This window comes from Sapajus apella, unplaced genomic scaffold (genome assembly GCF_009761245.1).
Source record: "Sapajus apella isolate SASKATOON/1434 unplaced genomic scaffold, GSC_monkey_1.0 scaffold83, whole genome shotgun sequence".
Classification (NCBI taxonomy): Eukaryota; Metazoa; Chordata; class Mammalia; order Primates; family Cebidae; genus Sapajus; species Sapajus apella.
The window spans coordinates 697,032-722,604 of NW_022437023.1; the positions used below are offsets into that span (position 1 = coordinate 697,032).

General features: G+C 46.4%; 1 protein-coding gene across 2 annotated transcripts; it reads right to left on the reverse strand.

Annotated features, from left to right (window-relative positions):
- Positions 1–3,553: 3,553 nt before the first annotated feature.
- Positions 3,554–25,540, reverse strand: VPS52 (VPS52 subunit of GARP complex). 2 transcript variants are annotated; one of them, XM_032253379.1, is made up of 20 exons: positions 25,208–25,540; positions 24,144–24,228; positions 23,944–23,996; positions 23,691–23,766; positions 23,438–23,505; positions 22,961–23,136; positions 22,459–22,609; positions 22,070–22,170; positions 21,825–21,957; positions 21,642–21,699; positions 21,169–21,302; positions 20,542–20,697; positions 18,988–19,106; positions 18,587–18,710; positions 18,217–18,312; positions 17,976–18,083; positions 17,686–17,751; positions 5,075–5,186; positions 4,729–4,847; positions 3,554–4,253 (listed from the first exon to the last, which is right to left on the reverse strand). In XM_032253379.1, the coding sequence occupies exons 1-20, from the start codon at positions 25,295–25,297 to the stop codon at positions 4,107–4,109; spliced, it is 2,172 nt and encodes a 723-aa protein (XP_032109270.1). In that variant the 5' UTR covers positions 25,298–25,540; the 3' UTR covers positions 3,554–4,106. The 2 variants fall into 2 exon arrangements, with proteins under 2 accessions (XP_032109270.1, XP_032109271.1); XM_032253380.1 differs by lacking the exon at positions 20,542–20,697.
- Between the last annotated feature and the right edge of the window lie 33 nt (positions 25,541–25,573).

Here is a 25,573-nt window from a genome sequence, read left to right on the forward strand (position 1 = left end):
TGGTTTTGAGCTCATTATTTGAAATTTAAACTCATTGCCTGAAACAGGAAGAAGACCTCTCCCAAAGCTGGTATGTGAATTCCTTTAGATGAAATATGTGCTCTCTGAGATCAAGAACTTTGATTTATTCTCTGCTGAATCCACAATGCCTATCACAGAACACAGAGCAGAGCTTCGAAAAATGTGTTGGTTTAATGACAACTATATCTGGAAACACTTTGTTAACTCTAGTATGTAACATGAATAGCTGCGTCCATTATGCCCAGGATGAAGAGAGCCAATTTCTATTCTCATTTCCTTAAAGTTTTGTCTTGCTTTCTCTTTCTTTCCTTGAATCTTCACACTAAGTCTGACTACTTTGTTTTTTTATTTTATTTTATTTTTTAAAGAGACAGGGTCTCACTGTGTCATCCAGGCTGGAGTGCAGTAGTGTAATCATACCTCACTGTAATTTCTAACTCCTGGTCTCAAGTAATCCTCCCACCTCAGCCTCACAAGTAGCTGGGACCACAGGCATGGGCCACCATGCCTGGCATTTTTTTTTTTTTTTTTTTTTTTAAGAAATGGGGTCTCCCTATGTTGCCCAGGCTGGTCTCAAACTCCTGGGCTCAAGATCCTCTGGCCTCTGCCTTCCGAAAGGATTACAGGCATGAGCCACCACCCTGGGCCTCTGATTATTTTAAAACCCAGCCAATTTGTCTGCTCCCCATAATGTCTGATACCTTTTTCTTTTTTTTCTAAGACAGAGTCTCGCTCTGTCTCCCAGGCTGGCGTGCAGTGGCCATCTCAGCTCAATACAACCTCCACCTCGCGAGTTCAAGCAATTCTCCTGCCTCAGCCACCTGAGTAGCTGAGATTATAGGCATGAACCACCACATCCAGCTAATTTTTGTATTTTTAGTAGAGTAGGTGTTTCAACATGTTGGTCAGGCTGGTCTCAAACTCCTGGCCTCAAGGGATGTTCCTGCCTCGGCGTCCCAAAGTCCTGGGATCACAAGTGTGAGCCACCTTGCCTGGCTGCCTGATATCTTAAGATCAGAAAAACCACCCTTCTTAAGTGGAGGGTAAGTGGGTCCATATTTACAGGAATGGAGGAAAGGAGGATGTTTCTTCTCCCTTTCGTCCACTCAGTAGCTCTGAAATTAATGCTAAGGTGAGCAAACGCCTGCACCGCTGCCCCCTGCCGCCCTCGCCTTATGAGACTGCTGTTGAACACGAAGTAAACGTTTCCCAGAAGGCCCAGTTAAGAAACAATTCACGGCGAGGTGAGGGCACAAAGGTAAGGGGGAAAAGGGGAAATGATATTTCTTTAAAGAACAGAGATACCTGAATAGCACTGGGGGCGGTTACAGCCCATGAGGACATCTCCAAGTCCTTCTATATGACACTAGGAACCCCTGTGCCATGTACAAACACTGGTCTCAGAGATTAGCAGGAGGAAGAGGATATTGACACAGTTCTGTCCTACAGAATGATTCCAGATGCCTCTGAGTCTGTGACGCCCCTGCGTCCGTCATCAGCAAAACAAGTGAGGGAGAAGTTTGAAGAGTGACGACCCTAGAAGTTATCTGAGTTTAAGACTGGGAATCTTAAGGCACAGAGCAGAGGATTTGGGGGCTGAAAAAGACGCTCTGCAGCTTCAGCGCGAAGAGGGCGGCGGGGGTCGTGGGGTGGGCGTGGAACCTCGCGGCCTTCTGAAGCAGCAGTAAGCCGTTGAGGCTGCGCAGGGGTTTGAGCGGAGCGAGAACAGCTCCTTGCCTTGATCATGCTGCCCTCCGGAGGTCAGTGTAGGTATCGCCGCTCTCTTTCACGCTGTTCTGTCTCTTCATCGTCTGTTCTGGATCACCCTGTTCTGGAGACCATTGGGTCAGGGGGTTCCTATGGACCCCCAGGGTGAGCTTAATGTCCCCGATAACTGCGTGCTCCAGGTATCACTTGAATGCCCACCCGGTTCCGGAATCACGAGTCTCCGGAGCTGTCTCCGCCCCACGGCTCACATTCCAGCGCTGACCCTCAGTGACTTCTGCAACAACACGCTCCTCTCGGCCAGCTCTGAGTATTCTGGCTCCGCGACGGACAGGGGAAGGAAAGAAGGAAGCCTGTGAAGAGTCGCGGCGCCTGCCTGCACAGCCCTCCCCGCATCGGAGCATTAACTGACTAAAGTCGCCTGTCTCGACAGTCTCCCCTGCGGGGTATCTGGGGACCCTTTCTTTGGGAACCCACGCTCTTTGTCAGAGAAGCCTATGCCTCTCCTGTCCCAAATCTCATACCCTTGGCCCTTCTCCCGTCCTTGCGCTGAGGCTGGAAGTTAGGTCAAGTGCCAGAACATCTAGATGCCCCAAGAGTGACACCTGGGAGTGCGTGGGTTAGGAAAGAGTAGCGGGAAGGGAAGGTGGAGGAGCAGAGGATTCCCGGGGCGGGCGTCTGGGGTGAGCTCGCGGCCCCCCAGAGCCTGGCACACAGCCGCCTGGCATCCGGCAGGCGTGAGGGAACGTATCGGACGGCGAGTCAGGAGGGGTAAACCCGGAAGAATGCGGAGGCGGTGCGCTGGGCAGGGGCGAGGTCACCTAAGGACGCGGTTCTGGCCCCGCCCCCAAGGCACTCCCGGCCAATCAGGAATTGCTCATTCCCCAAACCTCTCCCCTTGGACTCGCCCTTCTCTGCATTTCGGTCTCAGGCGCAAACAAGTTCAAAGCCGCTAGGCCAAAGCGCTGAGATACGGTTTCCCAAGCCAATCAGGGAGCGGCTCTCGGAAATGGGGCGGAACCCTGAAAAGGCGAGAGCTGGAGAGCTCTGTCTCTCTCTCTCTCTCTCTCTCTCGCAGACTCCCTCTCCGCGGTGGGTGTACTCGGCAGTCACAGACCCACTCAGGACACCTCCTATCGCCAGCGGGCTAGACGTCCCCCATCCAGAGGGCCTAAGCGGGGAGTAGCATCCGCTTTCTTTCCACCACTCTCCAGGGACCTGGGGACAGAATGTTTACAGCTTGGGAGTGGAGACAGGAAACATCCCAAATTATCATTTCCCCTTAACCGCGCCTCTCCTCTTATGCCTTAAAGGGGTCATCGTGTCTCTCCAGTCTAGAGTCTAAGTTCAAATGAGGCATAAGACGAGGGCAGCAGGAAGGCTCCAAGTAAAACAGAAATGGATGAGATGGATAAATTTCGCCTGGTCTATCCCTGCTCCAACGGTTTGGGTGTGGGTTGGGTGGTGCAGCCCTTGAGCAAGGGGCTCTGACAGCCTCAATCAGAGGAGCCGCGGAGCTGCTCCGGAGGGAGAGGAGGCAATTCCAGAGTCAGCTTGGGCTTGTCCCACGGGAGCCCTCAGGACAGTGTCTGGGGCTGTGGCCTGGTTCTCAGCCCTTGCAGCATCTGCCATTTTAACCAGGGGTCACCTTCCTCTTCTGGCCTGGAAGTAGCTAGAAGTTAAAGGTTACACTCACCAGAAGGGAGTAAGCCCAGGAAGCAGTCAGAAAGGAAAGGTGGCTCTAGAGAAGAGATGGGGCCACCTGAAGGCCTTCAGGAGGACGGAGAAAAGAAATGGGAGATGATTGTTATATCATATTAAATATTTATTTTCTGCAGACTGTCTTGGGAGTAATTCTTGAGCCAGGAGGGGAGGGGTTAGTGTTCAAATTGCTGAGACCTTACATCAAAAAGCTACAGAAATCACTTTGAATAAAACAATGACTTAGAGGCAGTCACCCCTTGCCAGCAATTCCAAGAGTTGAGGCTTCATGCCTCAGAACACGGTGACAAGAGTTGAGTGAACCAGAGATTGAGGCCGTGGTTTTTACAGGGGAAGAAAGAGCTTGGGTGTATGGGAGCAGGGGAGGAGGGTGACAGACTGGGGAAATGATAAAGGCCATTTTGGAAGCCCACACGGAAGTGGTCTTGGGAAACCTGAAGACACTGGGAGATTCAGAAGGCCAAGGGGATCCAGCTTATCCTGTTGAGCAAGGTGCTGGGAGGGAAGGCAGGTAAGCCATGTAAAAGGCCTGGGAGGCAAGGGGAAACTGGAAGAGCGACCCCAGGTGAAGAAGGGTATGGAATGGGGTGCAGAAGTCCATGCAGATGACTGGCAGATCTCAGGGCGGTTTCAGCACATCAGAAGTTGGGTTTATGTTTCTTGAGCTCCACCATAAGGTGGTGAATGTTGATGAGCTCTGCCCGGGCAGGAAGGGCTCGGAGTTGCGGCTGGGACAGCACCCGGTGGAAGCGATGATAAAGCTGGATCAGCTGGGTCAGTGCTCCCTGGTCAAAGAAAGTCACTGAGGGATCAGATTGTAAAGTGGTGCTGACAGTGATTATTAAGAATCAGTTTAGGCAGCTGGGCACGGTGGCTCACATTTGTAATCTCAGCACTTTGGGAGGCCGAGGTGGGCGGATCATGAGGTCGGGAGTTTGAGACCAGCCTGGCCAACACAGTGAAACCCTGTCTCTACTAAAAATACAAAAATTAGCTGGGCGTGGTGGCAGGTGCCTGTAATCCCAGCTACTCAGGAGGCTGAGGCAGGACAATGGCTTGAACCCGGGAGGTGGAGGTTGCAGTGAGCTGAGACTGCCACTGCACACACACACAAAATCAGGTTAGGGCTCAACCAGAGCTTTGGGCACAGCTAGTAGCTAAAGACCAAGGGTCACTTAGATGATGCTAGGCCCAGCAAAAAGATGCAAGAAAACAATAAATAATGGGGGATGTGAGTGGGGGCTGGGACTTGTAGGTCACCTGAATGATACTGGTTCCATTTCTGAAGTTGGTGAAACTCCGCATTACATCCTGACTCAGAGATTCCACCGATGATTTCCAGGAACTACCAAAGCCACGGATCAGCTGAGTTACCCGGGCTGATAGCGGGAGGAAAGGGAGTGTCAGAGAGGGATCTGGCTGGCTGATCTTCGACTGCAGGTTCTCCCCAAGGTACAGCCATCCTTACCATCAAACCCCTCTTTTCTGGATTCTCTCGATCCAGTCTTTCATACTCTACACTGCCCCCCAAGTAATCTGTATCCTTTCCTTTTTCTTTTCTATTTCCCTTATCACTGATCCCACCATTACCACATTTTCCTCATACCTTCTTCCCCTCGAAGTCGCTCAGCCTGTCCACGCTCAATCAAAGCCTCAGCCTCCTTCACAAATGCCACCAGACCCCCAAAAGGGGGGGACAGCAACTCTTCAATGAACTCCTGGAAAGACACAAATACATATACATAGGTGTCCCGGTGTCAGCGGATTTGCCCAATTCTGACATCAGATGAATGCAGATCCGTGTCAATGGCATCTTTCAGCTGCTGCAAAAGTTAAGGCAAATCCTCTGTGGAGAAAAATATCCTCAATCCTAATTTTGGCCCATACAATTCCCCTGTTTATGATCAAGCAATGAACTTAAAGATCACCAGACATGGAAGAAGGGAAGCTACCAAGAGAGTTAGGAGACACAATACGCAATAGCTGCTGACCTTAGAACTATCCAATACAGGCAGCAGTTGTATGTTCTGTATGCAATGTCTAAAGTTAAGGATAGGCCAGGTACTGTGGCTCACACCTGTAATCCCCGCACTTTGGAAAGCTGAGGCGGGCAGATCACCTGAGGTCAGTAGTTCAAGACCAGCCTGGCCAACATGGTGAAACCCCATCTCTACTGAAAAATACAAAAATGAGCCAGGCATGGTAGAGGCCACCTGTAATCCCAGCTACTTGGGAGGCTGTGGCAGGGAGAATTGCTTGAACCTGGAAGGCGGAAGTTGCAGTGAGCCGAGATTGCACCACTGTGCTCCAGCCTGGGCAGTAGAGCAAGACTCCATCTCAAAAAAAAAAAAAAAAAAAAGTTAAGGATGCAGACATAAAATTGACCAATTAATAAGAACTATTAGGAATGAACAGACTTTAAAAAAGGAAATTATTTAGATATGGGAAGCCAGTTTTATAAAGTCAACAGATTAACAAGAATGATACAATGAACTAGAATTTATAACTGAAGAAAGGACTCAGAATACAGCACAGACAGGAGACAGAAAATTTTGAGATGGTAGGAGATATAGAAATCTAATTAATGGATCTAGGCACTGAAATTGATGGCTACTAACACCACAAAGAAAGCCAAGAAGACATTATGTGCTTCCTAATGGAAATACATACCACTACCTCTCAAATCTCTCAAATATTCCTGTAAAAAAAAAATCTAATTTAAATTTGATCAAGCCTTTCCATCTAATTACACATTTATGAGAAATATACCAAACAGAGGAACAGTTAGGCACACCACAGAATGCAGTCAGCAAAAATCTAAACTGTACATCGTTCTAGATGACAAATGACTCAATAACTCAGTTTCTTCCACAAATAAATTGCAGAGGAGAGGGGACCAAGATGTAAGGGAAATCTATAGATAAAGACATATATACATATATATACCTTATATGAATCCTGATGTGAACCATAAAAATCATTTATGAAGGCTGAACACAGTGGCTCATGCCTGTAATCCCAGCATTTTGGGAGACTGAGGTGGGTAGATCACCTGAAGTCAGGAGTTCAAGACCAGCCTGGTCAACATGACGAAACCCCATCTCTACTAAAAATACAAAAATTAGCTAGGCATGGTGGCAGGTGCCTATAATCCCAGCTACTCAGGAGACTGAAGCAGGAGAATAGCTTGAACCCAGGAGGTAGAAGTTACAGTGAGCCGAGATCAGGCCATTGCACTGCAGCCTGGGGGCAACAAGAGTGAAACTCCGTCTCAAACAAACAAAAAAAATCATTTATGAAATAACTGGGGTAATCTGAATATTAGTTATTTTAAATAAGATAATTTTCTAAGTATGATAATGTATTATAGTTTTTAAAACACATTCTGTTGCCGGGCGCGGTGGCTCACGCTTGTAATCCCAGCACTTTGGGAGGCCGAGGCGGGTGGATCACGAGGTCAAGAGATCAAGACCATCCTGGTCAACATGGTGAAACCCCGTCTCTACTAAAACTACAAAAAAATTAGCTGGGCATGGTGGTGTGTGCCTGTAATCCCAGCTACTCAGGAGGCTGAGGCAGGAGAATTGCCTGAACCCAGGAGGCGGAGGTTGTGGTGAGCCGAGATCGCGCCATTGCACTCCAGCCTGGGTAACAAGAGCGAAACTCCGTCTCCAAAAAAAAAAAAAAAAAAAAAAACACATTCTGTTACTAGGTGTGGTGGAACACAACTGTGGTCCCAGCTACTCAGAAGGCTGAGGTGAAAGGATCACTTGAACCCAGGAGTTCAAGGCTGCAGTGAGCTATATCATGCCACTGCACTCTAGCCTGGGCAGCACAGCAAAATAATTTCAAAAAATAACTTTTTAAATAAAAAATAAAAACACATTCCGATACAGATCAAGTGATAATAATGTATAAGATTTAATTCAAAGTAACTGGGGGACACAAAAGGAGGGTAAGCAATAGGTGTTCGTATAGATGAAACAAAACTATCCATGAATTGTTACACACTGAACATCACTGATGGTGCCTGGGGGGTTCACTATGCTCTTCTATTAGCATATTGAAATTTCCCATAATAAAAAGTTAAAGGGAGATTAAAACAAAAACAAAAACCCAGACAATAAGACCTTGTAAGAAGAAAGTGAAATTATTATTCCATTTAAAAATAAATAAATAATATAAAAATTAGCTGGGTGTGGTGGCAAATGCCTGTAATCCCAGCTATTCAGGAGGCTGACGTACAAGAATCGCGTGAACCCAGGAGGCAGAAGTTACAGTGAGTCAAAATCATACCACTGCACTCCAGCCTGGGCAACAGAGCAGCAACTTGTCTTCAAAAAAAAACCACACACATATATACAAACACACACACACGTATACATATATATAAAAGAAAAATAATAATTGTATTTTTTCTATTCTTCCCTCAAAATCTTCACTTACATCCACTGAGGATGTGAGATATCTAATATGAGACTAGGGAGACGTGCTGCAAGAAGGATCTTTCTATAACCAAGGCATCTTTGTGATGTGATTTTGGACAGAGATGAAATAACCATATTCAGCCTATTTAGTTGTCTAAATGCAGTCTCTCACACACACATGTACAAACAACAGTGTAGCAGTGTGGGACATAGGGAGTGGACTGCCAGAGAAAAGTTGAGCTAATGCTGATGACCAATGCTACACAGTAGTCATAAATTACATGTAGCTGTTGATCACTTGAAACAGGGCTAGTCTGAGCTGAAATGTGTTGTAAGCATGATATATATACCCAATTCTGAAGACTTTATATTGGAAAAAATTTTAAGTATACTGTTACCTTTTTTTTTTTTTTTTTTTTGGAGACAGGGTCTTGCTCTGTCACCCAGGCTGGAATGCAGTGGTACGATCACAGCTCACTACGGCCTCAACTTTCCTGGCTCTGTGATTATCGACCTTAGCCTTCTGAGTAGCTGAGACTAACAGGCATATGCTACCAGACCCCAATAATTTTTTTTTTTTTTTGTAGAGATGGGGTTTCACTATGTTGTCCAAGCTGGTCTTGAACTCCTGGGCTTAAGTGATCCTCCCAGCCTTGGCCTGTGCTGGGATTACAGGTGTGACTCCCTGTGCTGACGTCATTATTATTTTTTATTGATTACATGTTGAAATAATAATGTTTTAGATGCAGTGGTTTAAAAAATTATTTCAGGCCGGGCGCGGTGGCTCAAGCCTGTAATCCCAGCACTTTGGGAGGCTGAGGTGGGTGGATCACAAGGTCAAGAGATCGAGACCATCCTGGTCAACATGGTGAAACCCCGTCTCTACTAAAAAAATACAAAAAATTAGCTGGGCATGGTGGCACATGCCTGTAATCCCAGCTACTAAGGAGGCTGAGGCAGGAGAATTGCCTGAACCCAGGAGGCGGAGGTTGCGGTGAGCCGAGATCACACCATTGCACTCCAGCCTGGGTAACAAGAGCGAAACTCCGTCTCAAAAAAAAAAAAAAAAAATTATTTTATGTTTTTCCTTACTTTTTAATGTAGCTTCTAGAAACTTTGAAATTATTTAAGTGGTTCACATTTGTGACATGCATTATATTCCTATAGAAGTACTAGTCTGGACTTAAATGAACTTCAAGCTTTCTTTATGCAAAAGAGAACACCTTGATAGCAGAAGAGTGACCAGAGGGAAATAGTGCCCTGGGCTTTAACAATCTTTCCTACATAGTATCAAGCAGCAGCTGGATCAAAAAGAACCAAAAGCATTGATGGCAGCTAGCTCTCTATACCTGGCAAATCCCGTGACAAATCCCACCTGCTCTCAGCAGAGACCACTGGTTAAGTGCATCTTTGTGGGTGCCTTGATCTCCTGCAATCATCCAACCTCAACCTCCTAAGTAGCTAGGAATACAGGTGCATGCCACTACACATGGCTAATATTTTTTTTAAGAAATGGGGTCTCACTGTGTTGCCCAGGCTGATCTCCTTGAACTCCTGGGCTCAAGAGATTCTCCCATCTCAGCCTCCCAAAGTACTAGGATTACAGGTATGAGCCACTGCGCTTGCAGCCAGCCTTTCAAAATACGAAGAGTTCTCACTATCACCTTTCTATTCAACCTTTAAATATAATCCTGGGAGTGTTAGCCAGTAGGGTAAGAGATCAAAAATATAAGACGCTAAAGACAAAAAATTAAGAAAGATTTATTTATTCCTGTAGGACTAAACATACATACTATGCCCACCTAAAAATAAATATGACAAAAGACCTACAGTGTCTTTGTGCTGAAAATTTAGAAAAGTTATCAAAAGACATTAAAAGACTATCTTAAAAATTGGAGAGGGAGGCCAGGTGAGGTGGCTTACATCTATAATCCCAGGCCGGGTGCGGTGGCTCAAGCCTGTAATCCTAGCACTTTGGGAGGCTGAGGCGGGCGGATCACGAGGTCAGGAGATCGAGGCCATCTTGGCCAACATGGTGAAACTCCGTCTCTACTAAAAATACAAAAAATTAGCTGGGTATGGTGGCGTGTGCCTGTAGTCCCAGCTACTCGGGAGGCTGAGGCAGGAGAATTGCTTGAACCGGGAGGCGGAGGTTGCAGTGAGCCAAGATTGTGCCACTGCACTCCAGCCTGGTGCCTGACAACAGAGTGAGACTCTGTCTCAAAAAAAAAAAAAAATCTATAATCCCAGCATAGTGAGACACTACAAAAAATTAAATTTTTAAATTGTATAGTCTCTACAGAAAATTTTTTTAAAAAGCCAACTGCGGTGCTGTGTGCCTCTAGTGATAGCTACTCAGGGGGCTGAGACAGGAGAGGCACTTGAGCCTAGGAGTTCAAAGCTGCAGTGAGCTATGATTGTGCCACTGCATTCCAACCTGGGTGACAGAGCAAAACCTGTCTCTGATTATCAACAGGAAGTTTCAATATCACAAGTATCCATTCTTCCAAATGAATCTATAGACAATGTAATTCTAATCAAAATCCTTAAAGACTTTTTAAAATGTGAAAACTTTTGGAGACCAGCCTGGCCAACATGGTGAAACTCCATCTCTACCAAAACCACAAAAATTAGCTGGGCATAGTGGTATATGCCTATAATCCTAGCTACTCAGGAGGCTGAGGTGGGAGAATCACTTGAACCCGGGAGGCAGAGGTTGCAGTGAGCTGAGATCATGGCCCTGCACTCCAGCCTAGGTGACAGAGCAAGACTCTGTCTCAAAAAAAAAGAAAGGATTTTCTATAAATGGTTCCGGGCCAACTATCCACATAAAAAAAAGAAATAGATCCCTACCTCACATCATACACTAAAATTAATTCCAAGTAAATTTCAGACTTAAAGGTAACAAAAAAATTGTATATATATTTGTTTTTTCTTTTTTTTTTTTTTTTTGAGACAGGGTCTCACTCTTGCCCAGGCTGGAGTGCAGTAGCACAAACAGGGCTCACTGCAGCCTCAACCGCCCAGGCTCAAGCAATCCTCCCACCTCAGCTACCTGAGTAGCAGAGACTGCAGGTGTGTGCCACTATGCCTGGCTAATTTTTTTTTAATTTTTTGTAGAGACAAGGTCTCACTATATTGCCTAGACTGGTCTTGAACTCCTGGGTTCAAGTGATCCTCCTGCCTCAGTCTCCCAAAGTGCTGGAATCACAGGTGTGAGCCACCGCACCTGGTCAAAATTCTACAATATTAAGAAGAAAATGTAGCACAGTATTTTTCTGGCTTTGGAATAATAAGGAAATTCTTTTTTTTTTTTTTTTTTTTTGAGACGGAGTTTCACTCATGTTACCCAGGCTGGAGTGCAATGGCGCGATCTCGGCTCACCACAACCTCCACCTCCTGGGTTCAGGCAATTCTCCTGCCTCAGCCTCCTGAGTAGCTGGGATTACAGGCACGCACCACCATGCCCAGCTAATTTTTTGTATTTTTAGTAGAGACGGGGTTTCACCATGTTGACCAGGATGGTCTCGATCTCTTGACCTCGTGATCCACCCGCCTCGGCCTCCCAAAGTGCTGGGATTACAGGCTTAAGCCACCGCACCCGGCCTAAAATTACAAATTTCTTTCATAAAAAGCAACATTTAAAAAACCAAAAATGTGGTACAAGGATCTCTTGAGCCCAGGAGTCTAAGACCAGCCTGAGCAACATAGCAAGACCCTTATCTTACCAAAAAAAAAGTACGGCCAGGCGCAGTGGCTCACACCTGTAATCCCAGCACTTTGGGAGGCCGAGGCAGGTGGATCACCTGAGGTCAGGATGAGTTCAAGACCAGCCAGACCAATATGGTGAAACCCAATCTTTCTTAAAAAAAAAGTAAAAAGATACATACTGAAAGATAATCTGTAACCTATATAATCAACAAGGTTAGTATGTCGACGATACAAAAAACTCTTATAAATCAAAAAATACTAGGAGATTTATTTTTTTCTTTATTTTTTGAAACAGAGTCATGCTCTGTAACCGAGGCTGGAGTGCAGTAGCACAATCTTGGCTCACTGCAAACTCCACCTTCCAGGTTCAGCCCCACTGAGGAGCTGGGACTACAGGCATGCGCACCATGCCTGGTTAATTTTTGTACTTCTAGTAGAGACAAGGTTTCACTATGCTGGCCAGGCTGGTCTCAAATTCCTGGCCTCAAGTGATCCGTCCGCCTCAGCCTCCCAAAGTGTTGGGATTACAGGCATGAGTCACCATGCCCAGCCACAACCCAATTTTTAAAAGGTCAAAAGCTACAACAGACATTTTACAGAAAAAAAAAAAAAAAAATTGTACAGTTACTAAACATTTGAAATGATGCTCAATGTCATTCCTAATCAGGAAATTACAAATAAAGACCCATTGAAATACAGGTTGAGTATCCCTAATCCAATAATCTGAAATCCAAAATGCTCCAAAATCTGGAAGTTTTTGAGTATCAACATGATGCTCAAAGGTAATGCTCTTTGGAGCATTCCAGATTTCAGATTTTCAGACTACAGGCGCTAACCAGTAAAAATAATGCAAGTAATCCAAAACCTGAAAAAAAATCAAAATCTGAAACATTTCTGATCCCAAGCATCTTTAGCAGCATCCCTGATCTCTAAAAAAAAAAAAGGAAAAGAAAAAAAATGGCAAAGGTCTGATAATACCACATGTTGAGATAACACAATGGCAAAGGTCTGATAATACCACATGGAGAAAATGTGGCTCAGTAGCAATTCTTACATATTGCTAGTAAGAAGTAACTACTTAGGAAAACAATTTAGCATTGTCTCATAAAGACTAACACTGCATATCTTATAAGCAGCTAGACTACTGTGCTAGGTTTATACCCAAAAGAAACTTTTGATGAAGATAATCAATATCTATGTGTGCTAAAAGACATGATTATTCATAAAACAATGCTCACAGAAGCAAGAAACTGGAAATAATCCATTTATAGAATCTGTTTAATCACATAAGTCACATATGGCAATTAAAAAGAATTAGCTATAGCTATATGCAATAACATGACAATATTAGCAAAATTTTGCCTGAAAAGAATTCTCTGATTCTGGGGTTTTTTTTTTGTTGTTGTGCTGTTTGAGACAGGGTCTTGCTCTGTTGCCTATGGTGGACTACAATGGCATTATCATAGCTCGCTGTAGCCTCAAACTCCTGGATTTCAAGTGGTCCTCTTGCCTTTGTCTCCCAAATAGCTAGGACTACAAGTGCTTACCACCATGTGGCTTTTAATTTTTTTTTTAAAAAAAACATATCATCAGTGTTTATATCATTAAAAAAATAAAACAGCCCAGTGCAGTTCTTTGTTTCTTTGTTTCTTTGTCTGTTGCCCAGGCTGGAGTGCAGTGGTGCAATCTCAGCTCACTGCAACCTCAGCTCACTGCTGCAACCTCCACCTCCTGGGTTCAAGCGATTCTCCTGCCTCAGCCTCCCAAGAAGCTGGGACTACAGGCATCTATCACCACGCCTGGCTAATTTTTTCTATTTTAGTAGAGGTGGGGTTTCACCATGTTAGTCAGGATCATCTCGATCTCCTGACCTCAGGTGATCCGCCTGCCTCAGCCTCCCAAAGTGCTGGGGTTATAGGCATGAGCCACCGCACCTGGCCTGTTTTGTTTTTTAATGATATAAACACCCAGGAACACAACACACAATCCAAGAAGTAGCAGATTGGCAGAAGTTACCATCAAACTATGAAATCCTCCTCAAACCATCCCTGTGCCTCATGCACAGCCTCTCGTTGATCTAAATGTTGCATTTTTTGTGCTCTTGCTTTTTCCCCCCGTTTTTGTGCATGTTCTTGCTTTTAAAAGTAAAGCTATATATATACCAAAACAAAATTTCATTCTGTTTTTCAGTGTCATTAAACACAGAATCTGGGCCGGGCACAGTGCTCATGCTGAGGCGAGTGGATCACCTAAGGTCAGGAGTTTAAGATCAGCCTGGCCAACATGGTGAAACCCCATTGTGGGTAACCCCCAACATGGGCAATGAGGAAGGAAAGCTGTGCAAACCCCAGGCACAATTAGTGCCTGAAGAATATCTTAGGTTATAGTGTTATTACTCAGCTATTTCCTTTATGTAATCCTTTATATACAATCATATATTAGTTTATAGAATTAGTGCCTGAAGTATAACTTACTGCTTACATATATCTAGCTTATATAATCATACTTAATACTTATATCTAGCATACTTAGTTCCATATACTCTTTCTATATAATCATATAGATATTGTAGTCAGAGCTGTACTGACATATTTAGTGCTGATTTATATAATCCTTCTATATAACCATATAGTAGTTTGTAGTAGGAAGAATGCCTAGAGCAGTCACAAAGCGGAAGCAGTACATGGGAAAACAACCAGACCAGGACAAGAACCAAAGACCCAGGCGGTGGCGTCCCTGCCTGAAAGGGGAAACGCTGTACAGCAGGCTTGGAGCAAGGGCCTCTCTTCCTGAAAGAGGAATTGTAGTACCTTGCATCCAGTTCCTGTGGAAAGTAGGCCTCAGGCCTGAGACTCTGCAAAAAACAGAGGGAGAAGAACCTCCCAGTGTGACCGGTCACTGCGGCTTACACCCTGTCAGGTCTTTTCTCGATTCTGTGCTAGCTCAAATCATCCTCCCATAAATATCTTAGAGAAAAGCACAAGTCTGTCATCTCCCACTGCATTGGCTTATAGTATCCTTCTATTAGAAATCCTTTGAAGTCTCCACCCCCAGATAAGAAGTGTTGCGCATGACACCTGCTGCACACAGCCTACATCCTTGCTTCAGTGACCTAATGGGGGTGCACTCCTTTTCTGTACACGACCCTCTACTACTGTACACGGCACAGCCCCCTACTGCGCACGGCCCACCTCTCTGCCCAGGTGACATAATGGGGTGGCCCCTTCGCTTGTTACTCATGTGATTATGTATGCCCTATGACTAAGCCTATAGATGATGACCTCACTTAGGACCCTTCCCCCTGCTTGTACCTAATAAATGCAGATGCTTCTGGACGTTCAGGGCCTTGCTTGTCTCTACTCATAGGTGGTGTGGCCCCCCCAACTCCAGCTACTCTTCTCCAGTTCTTCAATGTCCTGTTTCTTTACTTCTTGGATCTTGCACCTCAGCACAGCATAAGGGACACCCCACGACCCTGTGGGGCTGACAGCCCTACACCCCATTTCTACTAAAAATACAAAAATTAGCTGGGCATGGTGTCACACGCCTGTAGTCCTGGCTACTCAGGAGGCTGAGGCAAGAGGACTGCTTAACCTGGGAGGCAGAGGTTGCAGTGAGCCAAGATTGTGGTCGCTGCACTCCAGGGTGGGAGACAAAATGAGACTCCGTCTCTCAAAAAAAAAAAAAAAAAAAAAAATCATAAGATTTTTCACTTGAAAGCTGGGATTCAAGACAGCCCGGGCAACATGGCAAGACACTGTCTCTACAAAATTAAAAAATTAGCCAGTACACACCTAGAGTAAACTCATTTTTGATAAAAGTGCCAATAACATACACTGGGGAAAAGATAGTCTCCTGGCCAGGCATGGTGGCTCACACCTATAATCCCAACACTTTGGGAGGCCAAGGCAGGAGGATCACTTGAAGTCAGGAGTTCAAGAGCACCCTGGCCAACATGGTGAAACCTCATCTCTACTAAATATACAAAATTAGCTGAGCATGGTGGCAGGCACCTGTAATCCCACTATTCAGGAGGCTGAGGCAGGAGAATTGCTTGAACCCAGGAGGTGGAGGTTGCAATGAGCCAACACCACAGTGCTGCACTCCAGCCTGGGCGATAAAGCAAGACTCTGTCTCAAAAAAAGAAAGAAAGAAAAGATAGTCACTTCAATAAATGATGCTGGGAAAACTGGCTATCCATTATGCAGAAAAATGAAACTATATCCCTATTATACAAAACGAAATCAAAGGATTAAATCTAAGACCTCAAATTATGAAACTACTACAAGAAAACAGTAGGGAAAATCTCCAAGATACTGGTCTGGGCAAAAATTTCTTGGGCACAAGCCTCACAAGCACAGGCAACCAAAGCAAAAATGGCCAAATGGGATCACATGATGTTAAAAAGCTTCTGCACAGCTAAAGAAACTACAAAGTGAAGAGACAACTAATATTTGCAAACTACCCATCTGCCAAGGGATTAATAACCAGAATATATAAGGAGCTCAAACAACTCTACATGACAAAGTCTAATAATCCTATTTAAAAACGGGCAGAAGATTTGAATAGGCATTTCTCAAAAGACCCCAAATGGCAAACAGGCATATATGAAAAGGGGCTCACCATCACTATCATCAGAGAAATGCAAATCAAAACTACAATCAGATCTCATCTCACCCCAGTCAGAATGGCTTTTCTCCAAAAGACAGGCAATAACAATGCTGGCGAGGATGTGAAGAAAAGGGAACCCTTATACACTGCTGGTGGGAATGTAAATTAGTAAAACACTATGGAGAACAGTTTGGAGGTTGCTCAAAAAACTAAAAGTAGAGCTACCATACCATCCAGCAATCCAACCGCTGGGTATATACCCAAAAGAAAGGAAATCAGTACATTCAACAGGTATCTGCACTACATGTTTGCTGCAGTACTGTTCACAGTAGCTAAGATTTGAAAGCAACCTAAGTGTCCATCAACAGATGAATGGGTAAAGAAAATGTGGGACGTATACACAATGGAGTACTATTTAGCCATAAAAAAGAATGAGACCCAGTCATTTGCAGCAACATGAATAGAACTGGAGATTATAGTAAGTGAAATAAGCTAGGCACAGAAAGACAAACCTCACCTCTTCTCACTTATTTGTGGGATCTAAAAATCAAAACAATTGAACTCATGCACGAAGAGAGTAGAAGGATGGCTACCAGAGGCTGGCAAGGCTAGTAGAGGCTAGGGAGGAGGTGGGGATGGTTAATGGGTACAAACAGAAGTAGAAAGAATGACTGGGCATGGTGGCTCAGGCCTGCAATCCTAGCACTTTGGGAGGCTGAGGAGAGTGGATCACGAGGTCAGGAGTTCAAGACCAGCCTGGCCAACATGGTGAAACCCCATCTCTACTGAAGATACAAAAAATTAGCAGGGCATGGTGGTGCACGCCTGTAATCTCAGCTACTCGGGAGGCTGAGGCAGGAGAGTCCCTTGAACCCGGGAGGCAGAGGTTGCAGTGGGCCAAGATCGTAGCATTGCACTCCAGCCTGGACAACAGGTCTAGACTCCGTCTCAAAAAAAAAATAAGACCCATTCGATAGCACAACAGGGTGACTATAGTCAATTATAACTTAATTGTACATTTTTAAATAACTTAGAGTGTAATTGGATTGTTTATAACACAAAAGATAAATGCTTGAGGGGATGGATAAAGAAAAAAATAAAATTCATTCTAAAAATAGAACATTAGCCAGGCATGGTGGCTCATGCCTGTGGTCCCAGCTATCCAGGGGGCTAAGGTAGGAGGATCGCTCAAGCCCAGGCGGTTGAGGCTGCAGTGAGCCATGTTCGTGCCACTGCACTTCAGCCTGGGTGACAGAGAGAGACCCTGCCTCAAAAAAAAAAAAAAAAATCCAAAGGCAAAATAAAATAGACCAATAATGACAGTATGTTGTGAATCAAGAGTTACAGTAATTCCATGTACCTGAGGTCCACTATGCCACTCCCTACACACACACACACACACACACACACACACACACAGCTAAAAACAGCACACAAGGCTGTCCCTTCCCTTTTCCCCACACCCTACCTGTGTCCGAGCATTGAGCAGCTGCTGGAAGCTCTCAACCTCTTTGCTGTCATCTGCGGCCCGTTCCTAAGGGAAGACAAAGGGAAAGGTCAAGTTTGGAGAAAGCAGTTCTTCACTTCAGGATGTCCCCTTCATTCCCCCCTTACTGTACTACACCAGACACTGTGCCAGACTCCAAGAGTAAAACACTGAACAAGACAGGTATCATCTCTGCCGTCACAGAGCTGACAGAGCAGTGGGAGAAACCAAACTTTCTGGGTAGGAAGACAAGGAAGAGGAGCATCTATTACCATCAGCACACCCAGCATCATGTCATAGTTGTTGATCAGAAACACAAGCTGCTCCTTCCTTGAGGAGAACTCAGCTGCCACTCGGAGGACAAAATTCTCCACCTCCACCTGAAAAGGCAGAGAGGAGAGGAAGCGGTGACACCAGAAAGCAAGGTCATCTGGCCCCCATCTGGCCCCTCCTCGGGCTCCACCCACTGGCAACAGCCCTGCTGCTGGGAAGTCTCTCCGGTCCAACCCTCACCTGTAACTGTCCCAGCAATTGCATGGTCCTTTCATTGGGAATCGTCTGGTTGATGCTGACAAGAGCAGAGGAGAACTCTGCATAGCGGCGTGTGATCTAGGAGAGAGTGGGAAGGAAAATCACACCCACCTCCTGACCCAACCAACACAACCTCCTAACTCCTTTGGCCAACCCATCTCCATGTGATTTAACTTTGCCTCCAGTCCCTCCTACCCACAGTGCACCACCCACCATGAGTTTTACCACCCTCCCAGCATGCCTGCTCATAGCATGCTGTGACCTTGACACAACTATGACCTTGGCCAACCCACACAATGAAACTTCGAGCCCTGCCTTTCAAGAACCCTTTGTTACCCTTGCCCTCCCTCACATAGTGGGGCCGAGTATCCAACCCCCCAAGGCGCTGAGGGTCAGTGCTTCGGACACTCTGGACATTCATCTCCAGGATCAGCTCAAACCGTGGCCATAGCAAGGCAAGCACCTGTTCCCAGTACCTGTGGACTTAATCAGAATCAGAGGTCAGCTGGCAAAGAATGTGGGAGAGGGATGGGAGGGAGTAGGGCATCATTCAGTTCAATGGTCAACAGCCAGTTGTAGAGGGCGGTGGTTGGAGAAATGGGAGTCAAAAGGCAGCAGTACTGCCTCCAGAGCAAATGAACAGGAATAAAGGTTGATGATACCAAGTCAGTAGGAGTCTAAGGTCAGGGTAGAGCCATGTAAGACCAAGAGAGTTCATGGCCTGTTGGGCATCAAGGACCAGAATTCAGTGACCTGTCCAGGGCAGGAACATCCCTCTTTGCTGCAATGTTGCGGAACCGGAGAACAATGTGGATACAGAGAAACACAGCAATGGCATCATAGCAGTCAGTGAGATAGGACTCCAGGTGTTTCTGTGATTGGGGAACAAGCAGAGGTTTAAACGAGAATGTTTGTTAGTTTGTTGTCCTTAGTGGCTGTGAACAAACACGTGTTTCATTGGGGATGATGCACTGGACAAGAGAGAAGAGAGAGGCCTAAAAGGGAAATGCCCCCTGCTTTCCTGTCCACTGCCACCCAGGTGGTCCTGCTGCCTGGCCCACCAGAATCTGTTTTTGGCTTTTTTTTTTTTTTTTTTTTTTTTGAGACAGAGTTTTGCTCTTGTCGCCCAAGCTGGAATGCAATGGCGCAAACTCAGCTCACTGTAACCTCCGCCTGCCTCCCTGGTTCAAGCAATTCTCTGGCCTCAGCCTCCTGAGTAGCTGGAATTATAGGTGCCCACCACCACGCCTGACTAATTTTTGTATTTTTAGTAGAGAGAGAATTTCTCCATGTTGGCCAGGCTGGTCTCGAACTCCTGACCTCAGATGATCTGCCTGCCTTGGCCTCCAAGTGCTGAGATTACAGGTGTGAGCCACTGCACCTGTAATTTTTGGCGTTTTTTAGAGACAGGTTCTTGCTTTGTCACCTAGGCTGGACTGCAGTGGTACAATCATTGTTCACTGCAGCCTCAAACACCTGGGCTCAAGTGATGTTCCCACCTCAGCCTCCTGAGTAGCTGGGACCACGAGTGCACACCACCATGCATGGTTAAGTTTTATTTTTTTTAATTTTTTTAGAGACAAGCTCTCCCCATGTTGCCCAGGCTGGTCTCGAACTCCTGGTCTCAAGCAATCTTCCTGCCTTCGTCTCCCAAAGTGCTGGGATTACGGGCATAAGGCACTGCACCCAGCCCCACCAGGATCTATGATCACAAGCCTGTCATAGCAGAGTTCCGGACTGAGGTTGGGTCAGGGGCTTGAGCACCAAGATTTAGGGGCCCCTCAATTCTCACGTGCTATTCTCTGATTGTGGGTCAGCACTAGGGGTAAATCTCAGGGAACCTAAGCTCTGAGGATTTCATGGGGAGTAACGCTGTAACAAGTCTAAGTAACAAGGCTTAGACCTTTTGTTTTTGTTTTTTTGAGACAGGTCTTACTCTGCCTCCCAGGCTGGAGTGCAGAGATTACTGCAGCTTTGACCTCCTGGGGTCAAGCAATCCTTCCACCTCAGCATCTCAAGTAGCTGGGACCAGAGGCACACACCAACACACACCGAGATAATTTTTTATTTTTTGTAGAGATGAGGTTGTTGCCCAGGCTGGTCTCAAACTCCTGAGCTCAGGCAATCCTACTGCCTCAGACTCCCAAAGTGCCGGGATTATGGGCATGAGCTACCACACCCAGCCAAGGCTCAGACATTTTAGAATGAGGTGATCCCGATTTCAGTTCTACCAGCCATGACCCCACTATGCTGCTGATGAAGACTGGGGACAAAGGTATTGAATGGTACCTGAAATAGGAATCTTACCAGGGTCATGCTGAGTGTACGGCCCATGACAGCATGGAACAGGTCGTGTGCAGCCGGGCCAGACACAACAAAAAATTCACAGATGAAAAGATATTCGCGGCAGGAATTGTCTAGGAGGGCGTAGTGCTGGCTGCGGAAGAGGGCCTCAAATGGATACTAGGAGAGGAGAAGTAAAGAAAAACAGAAGGGATGGACCCCAACACTGACTTCCCATGGACATGGCTGGAAAATCAATAAACCTGGGTAATAAGAGCTGAGCAGACCCTTCGCATCCATCTAGGTCCAGGCTGTCAAAGAGCATCCTGAATGGGCACTGAAAAGCTGAGGGAACACAGGGGTAAAAGAAGGGCCTACACCCTCTTGCTGTCGGTACTCTTGTATCCACCTCAACACCTGCCTCTGACCGTCATTCCCTTCAGCCAGTCTCTCCCCTCTGCATGCCCTTAAGTCAATGGTTCTCAGCTCTTTTCACATCATAGCACGCTGAAGTGATTGGAGAAGACCATTCTCAAGTCTAAGGGGATTGAGACAGGGCCTGCAGGTTGGGAAGCTTTGCCCTGAGGTCTGGCCTTCCCTCCCCTCATGCTCAGAGTCTTCTTCATGACTGAAGCTTATTCCTCCTCATACCCTCTGCTCTCCACGCTGGGCTGTGTGAGGCACCAGGATGGGGGCCTCAAGTTCAGTTGGGGAGATGACAGAGCCACGGGTTCCTAGGGTGAAAATGGTGTTCCTGCTGCGGAGCGATGGCTTTGAAAAGAATCGTAAGATGGGTCAGCGTCAGGGAAAACAACGAGACCATAACTGGGCCCAAAGACTATCTGCGGGAACCCCAGCCAGCCCCCTTTCCCAGTACTGGGGCCCCACTTCACCTGACATCTGTGAATGGGCTTCAGGGGGTCTCTCCCTCCCCTGCAATCATATGCAAAACTACGTTTCAAAATGATGTGTGCATCTTTCTAGGAAGAGAGACTATAACTTTCATCACTTTCTAAAAGGTTTCAGTCCCATAGGAAAAGGTAAGGAGCAGTGCCTTGGTGGCTGGAGCCGAAAGTCCTCCCACTCTCAAGGCCTGGCATGAGGGTTCCCCAGTACTAGGATATCTTTCTTTGCCGTATCTTCCACACCCATCAGATCATCTTTCTCAGCAACTTCCTCATACTAAGAAAACAGAAAAGAGAACTGATAACCAACTCTTCCCATAGCATGGTAAAATATTCCTTGCCCAGAGATGTCCCCTCCTCCCAGTCCATGTGCCCAGGAATGCCTCTCCCTCCTGGCCTTACCTGCACCTTCATGAGCCGCCCCAGGTAAGAACGGTAGTAAGACAGGTAGATCTTGCTCAGCGTCTCCACATATTCATCCCTGATCTCCTTAGCTGTTGCTCGTTCATTGCCAAGCAGAAACTGATAGAAGAATCTAGAAGGGTTAAGAACATGTCAGTCTACCTGTCTGCCCAAGAAACCAGATGCCCACACTAGGCTGCTCAAATGCTCAAAGACCATCCCATGCACTTCCTTGGGGTGATGACCTGTACTTCAGCAGGGCTGTCTGGGGGATCTGATAGTTGGTCATTGGTTTCCTGAAGGAATAAATCTTCTGGAGGATAAACTCTCGGATCTTCGTCACTGCCTAGATGTGGGGAACCAAACACAGGGCATGAAGCTGCAACCCTTTTACTGTATGAGAGGAACTGGAGGAAGCAACAAACGGTAAACATAGACAGAAGGGTGGTGAACACCTCTTTGGTATTTTAAGATTTTCAGGGAAACCCAGGGAGGCAAGAGTGGGGCTGCCCGGAAAAGGCAAGGTGAAGTTCTTGGAGACAGGCTACAGTGAGCTCTGCCAAGGAAATCCATACCAAAGGTCTTGGGAAGGCTGCTTCTAGTAGCCTCCAGGGTATCCATCCCTACTTCCCACCTTGACCCGGAGCCGATCAAGCACGCCTCTGACGTCTGCGCAGGCCGCTGTGCCTCTAGCTTCCTGCTCTCTGACTGCGGCTGCCTTGGCATCCAGCTCCTGTAGCTGCTCCAAAAACCTGGGTTCTGTCACTGGAGCCTCTAGAATTGCCCTGGGTAGCAGGAAGGGGTGACATGAGTTATAAGGGAGAACCAGACATTCCTAAACCAGACCTAGACCACATTCCTTACATCCAGCCTCTGTCATGCTACCACCCTGCATTGTACCGTATATCAGGACACATGTACAAAGTTTTCTATTCCTGGACTTCCCCACTACACACCTGACCCTGCATCATTCTTAATCTTAATATTTGATGCCTAAAGAAATGGTTGTTAGCCCGGCTACTAATTTCTAAAAATCACTTAACGTGGAGCTAGGAGACCCATGTGGTAAAGAGGGTAGGTCACCCCAGCCCATTCACCTACTATGGACATTATGACCCTTCAAACTGGTAACTCACGTGACCAGAGCAGAAGGCACCACCAGACCATCAACGAGTTCCCCAAGTTTCCCCCGAACTGCCTGGCGATTTCGAAGTCGAATGTTCATGGCTCCTGACTGTTCCTGCAGTGTCCGAATCTCAGAGCTGATGGAGCTGAGGTCACTCTGAAAAGCTCCCAACATCTGCTCCATTCGCTGTAGGGAGGGTAGAAGATGTTGCTGGAGTGCTATAGAGTTGGTAGGGGACAAGTGGGCCACCAAAGCCTCTTGGTGAAGTCCTCAGTATTGATCAGTCCATGAGGGTAGCAGATGATAAACCTCATAGATTGCCAGGAAATAACATTAAATATGGCAGTGATAACAAAAAAGGCTCCTGAGGTCATCTTGAAAATTATCCTAACCTGTCCCATCTTGAGGATGATGACCTAAAAACGGCACTAGAGTCCATGATCTGGTTCAGAGTAGCTATTATGGGTCACAGGTCATAATTACTAACCTCCAGGACGGCATCACAGGCTGTGATCTGGTTGTGCAGGGATGCTATATTCTCACTCTCTTGAATATCTGACCCACAAAAAGTCAAGGGGCCTCATGGTGAAGATGGAGATCCTCAGATTTGTAGTACCTCTCCAATTTCTCTCTGAAGGGACAGAAGCCTCAGAGATGTGGACCCCAGCTGGGCCATCTGTACCACACACCATAAAATCCCCAGGTCAATAGCACTGCCCCTTCCCTCTGCTGGAGGATACAATCCCGAATGGATTTCTGTTCAATCTGCTGTAGCTCCAGCTCAACTTGCTTTGAATAGTGACGGAGATCTACACCCTGGGAGAACATAAAGATGACAGGTCAGGAGGAAGTCTCAGTAAAGGGACACTGTAACAGAATCAGTGAAGGACTAAAGGGTCAGACACCAGGCTAATACAACAAAAGCAAGAGACTTGTTTTTCCTCTTGGGGGAGAGTAGATAGAAGGGCAGATTAGCATAGGAGAAAGCCTCACCGTTTTAAGAGCTTCCTTTACTAACTCATCCTCCAGATTTGCCTGAATGTGAACTGGAAATAGAAGTTCATCATAAGGGTCCAGCTCCACAGTTCCCTCTCCCCACATTGAGTATCTGCACACCAATCCCTACCTTATGCCTTCTAGCCCACATGCCTCTCAGATTACAGGTACTGCACCCTCCCCATGCCATCACTTACCATCCACTTCATCCAGGATGAACTCATCAGAAGTAATATCCAACTCCCCAAGTTGCAGTGGTTCCTGGAGCCCAGGACCACCGGCCTAAAAAGGGATAGGTTAATGGGAGTAGGGTACGGGGAAAGACAGAAAGAAAAAATGTAATTAAATACCCCCAGTCCTTCAAGTGAGATAGAGGTGCTTTTACTGGGAGCACAGGTGCTGCTTTGAAAAATTCTAAAAGTCTCCCATTGTACCCGCTCTCCTATTTTGTGCTGATGGGTAAGGAATATGACAAGGAGTCAGATGATTCAGTAAGACTCCTTACTGAAGGAGGTAGCCCAGCATGGTGGTGGGCTCCTTGTAGTCCCAACTACTTAGAAGCTGAGACGCGAGGACTGAGGAGACCAGGAGTTCAAGGTCAACCACCTGGGTAACACAGAGAGACCAGTCTCAAAAAAACAAAACTAAACTAAAGACAAGACAGTGGAGATGACCAAATGAGGAAAACTAGAAATTGCAGAGAATAGAGCAGAACTTGCGCTTAAATTTAGGACCCTCAGACTCCTGATATCTCAGGAGTTCTATCATACCTCTGGGGTTCCCCAGACTTTCTAGAAATGTCAAAACACATAGCGTTTACCTGCGTGCCAGGTGCCATCTTACACATACTCATTCATCTGATCCTAACGATAATGTCTAAAGTAGGTTCTATCTTCCTCACCTTACATGTGTAGGAAATGATGGCACAGAGAAGCTGATTAACTTGCCGAAGGGCATACAGCGTGTAAGTGGCAGAGATGGAATCAGAACCCAGGCAGTCTGGCTCCAGAGGCCATGTTCTTAACCTTTATATTATATTGCTTCTTGACTCTACCCCAAAATGTGGAGAGAAGTTGAAACTGTGTCCCAGAACGTGAGTTGCAGCCACTAGTGACCTGCTCAGGGTCGGGTCTGATCACTGGGAAGGGTAAGAGGAGCCAAACAGGTAACATCACGGGTAGCAGCCAAGTTCTTCCCCCCCGCCCCTTGTGCCTAAACCCAGCCCAGGCCTTTCGGAGGAGAAACAGCTCCGCGCTCTCACCAGCGGGCCCTCTTCCTCCTCCATATCTGAGGTTCCAGCCCGCAATACCAGTTCCCGGGCGGCTGCAGCCATGGTCGCAGCGGCGGCCATTCCCCGCAGCCTCACTTCCGGCCACTGTCAGTCCTGGCTAGTCCGTTCCCTAGAGTGGAGTACAAGTCTCAGAGGGCCTTCCTCAGAGCGAAGTCTTTCCCAGATGTTTGAGTTAAATTGTTTGATTCCAGGAGTCCCCTTCCAGCTCTAACCACTTCACCCAACTGCAAATGGAAACAGGGAAATCTAAAGCACAAACTAGCTCCGGAACCTTCGCTGTTCTCATACCCATGAACTTTACGAACTGTAAAGAAAGGCTGTACCGGAAGTTACGGT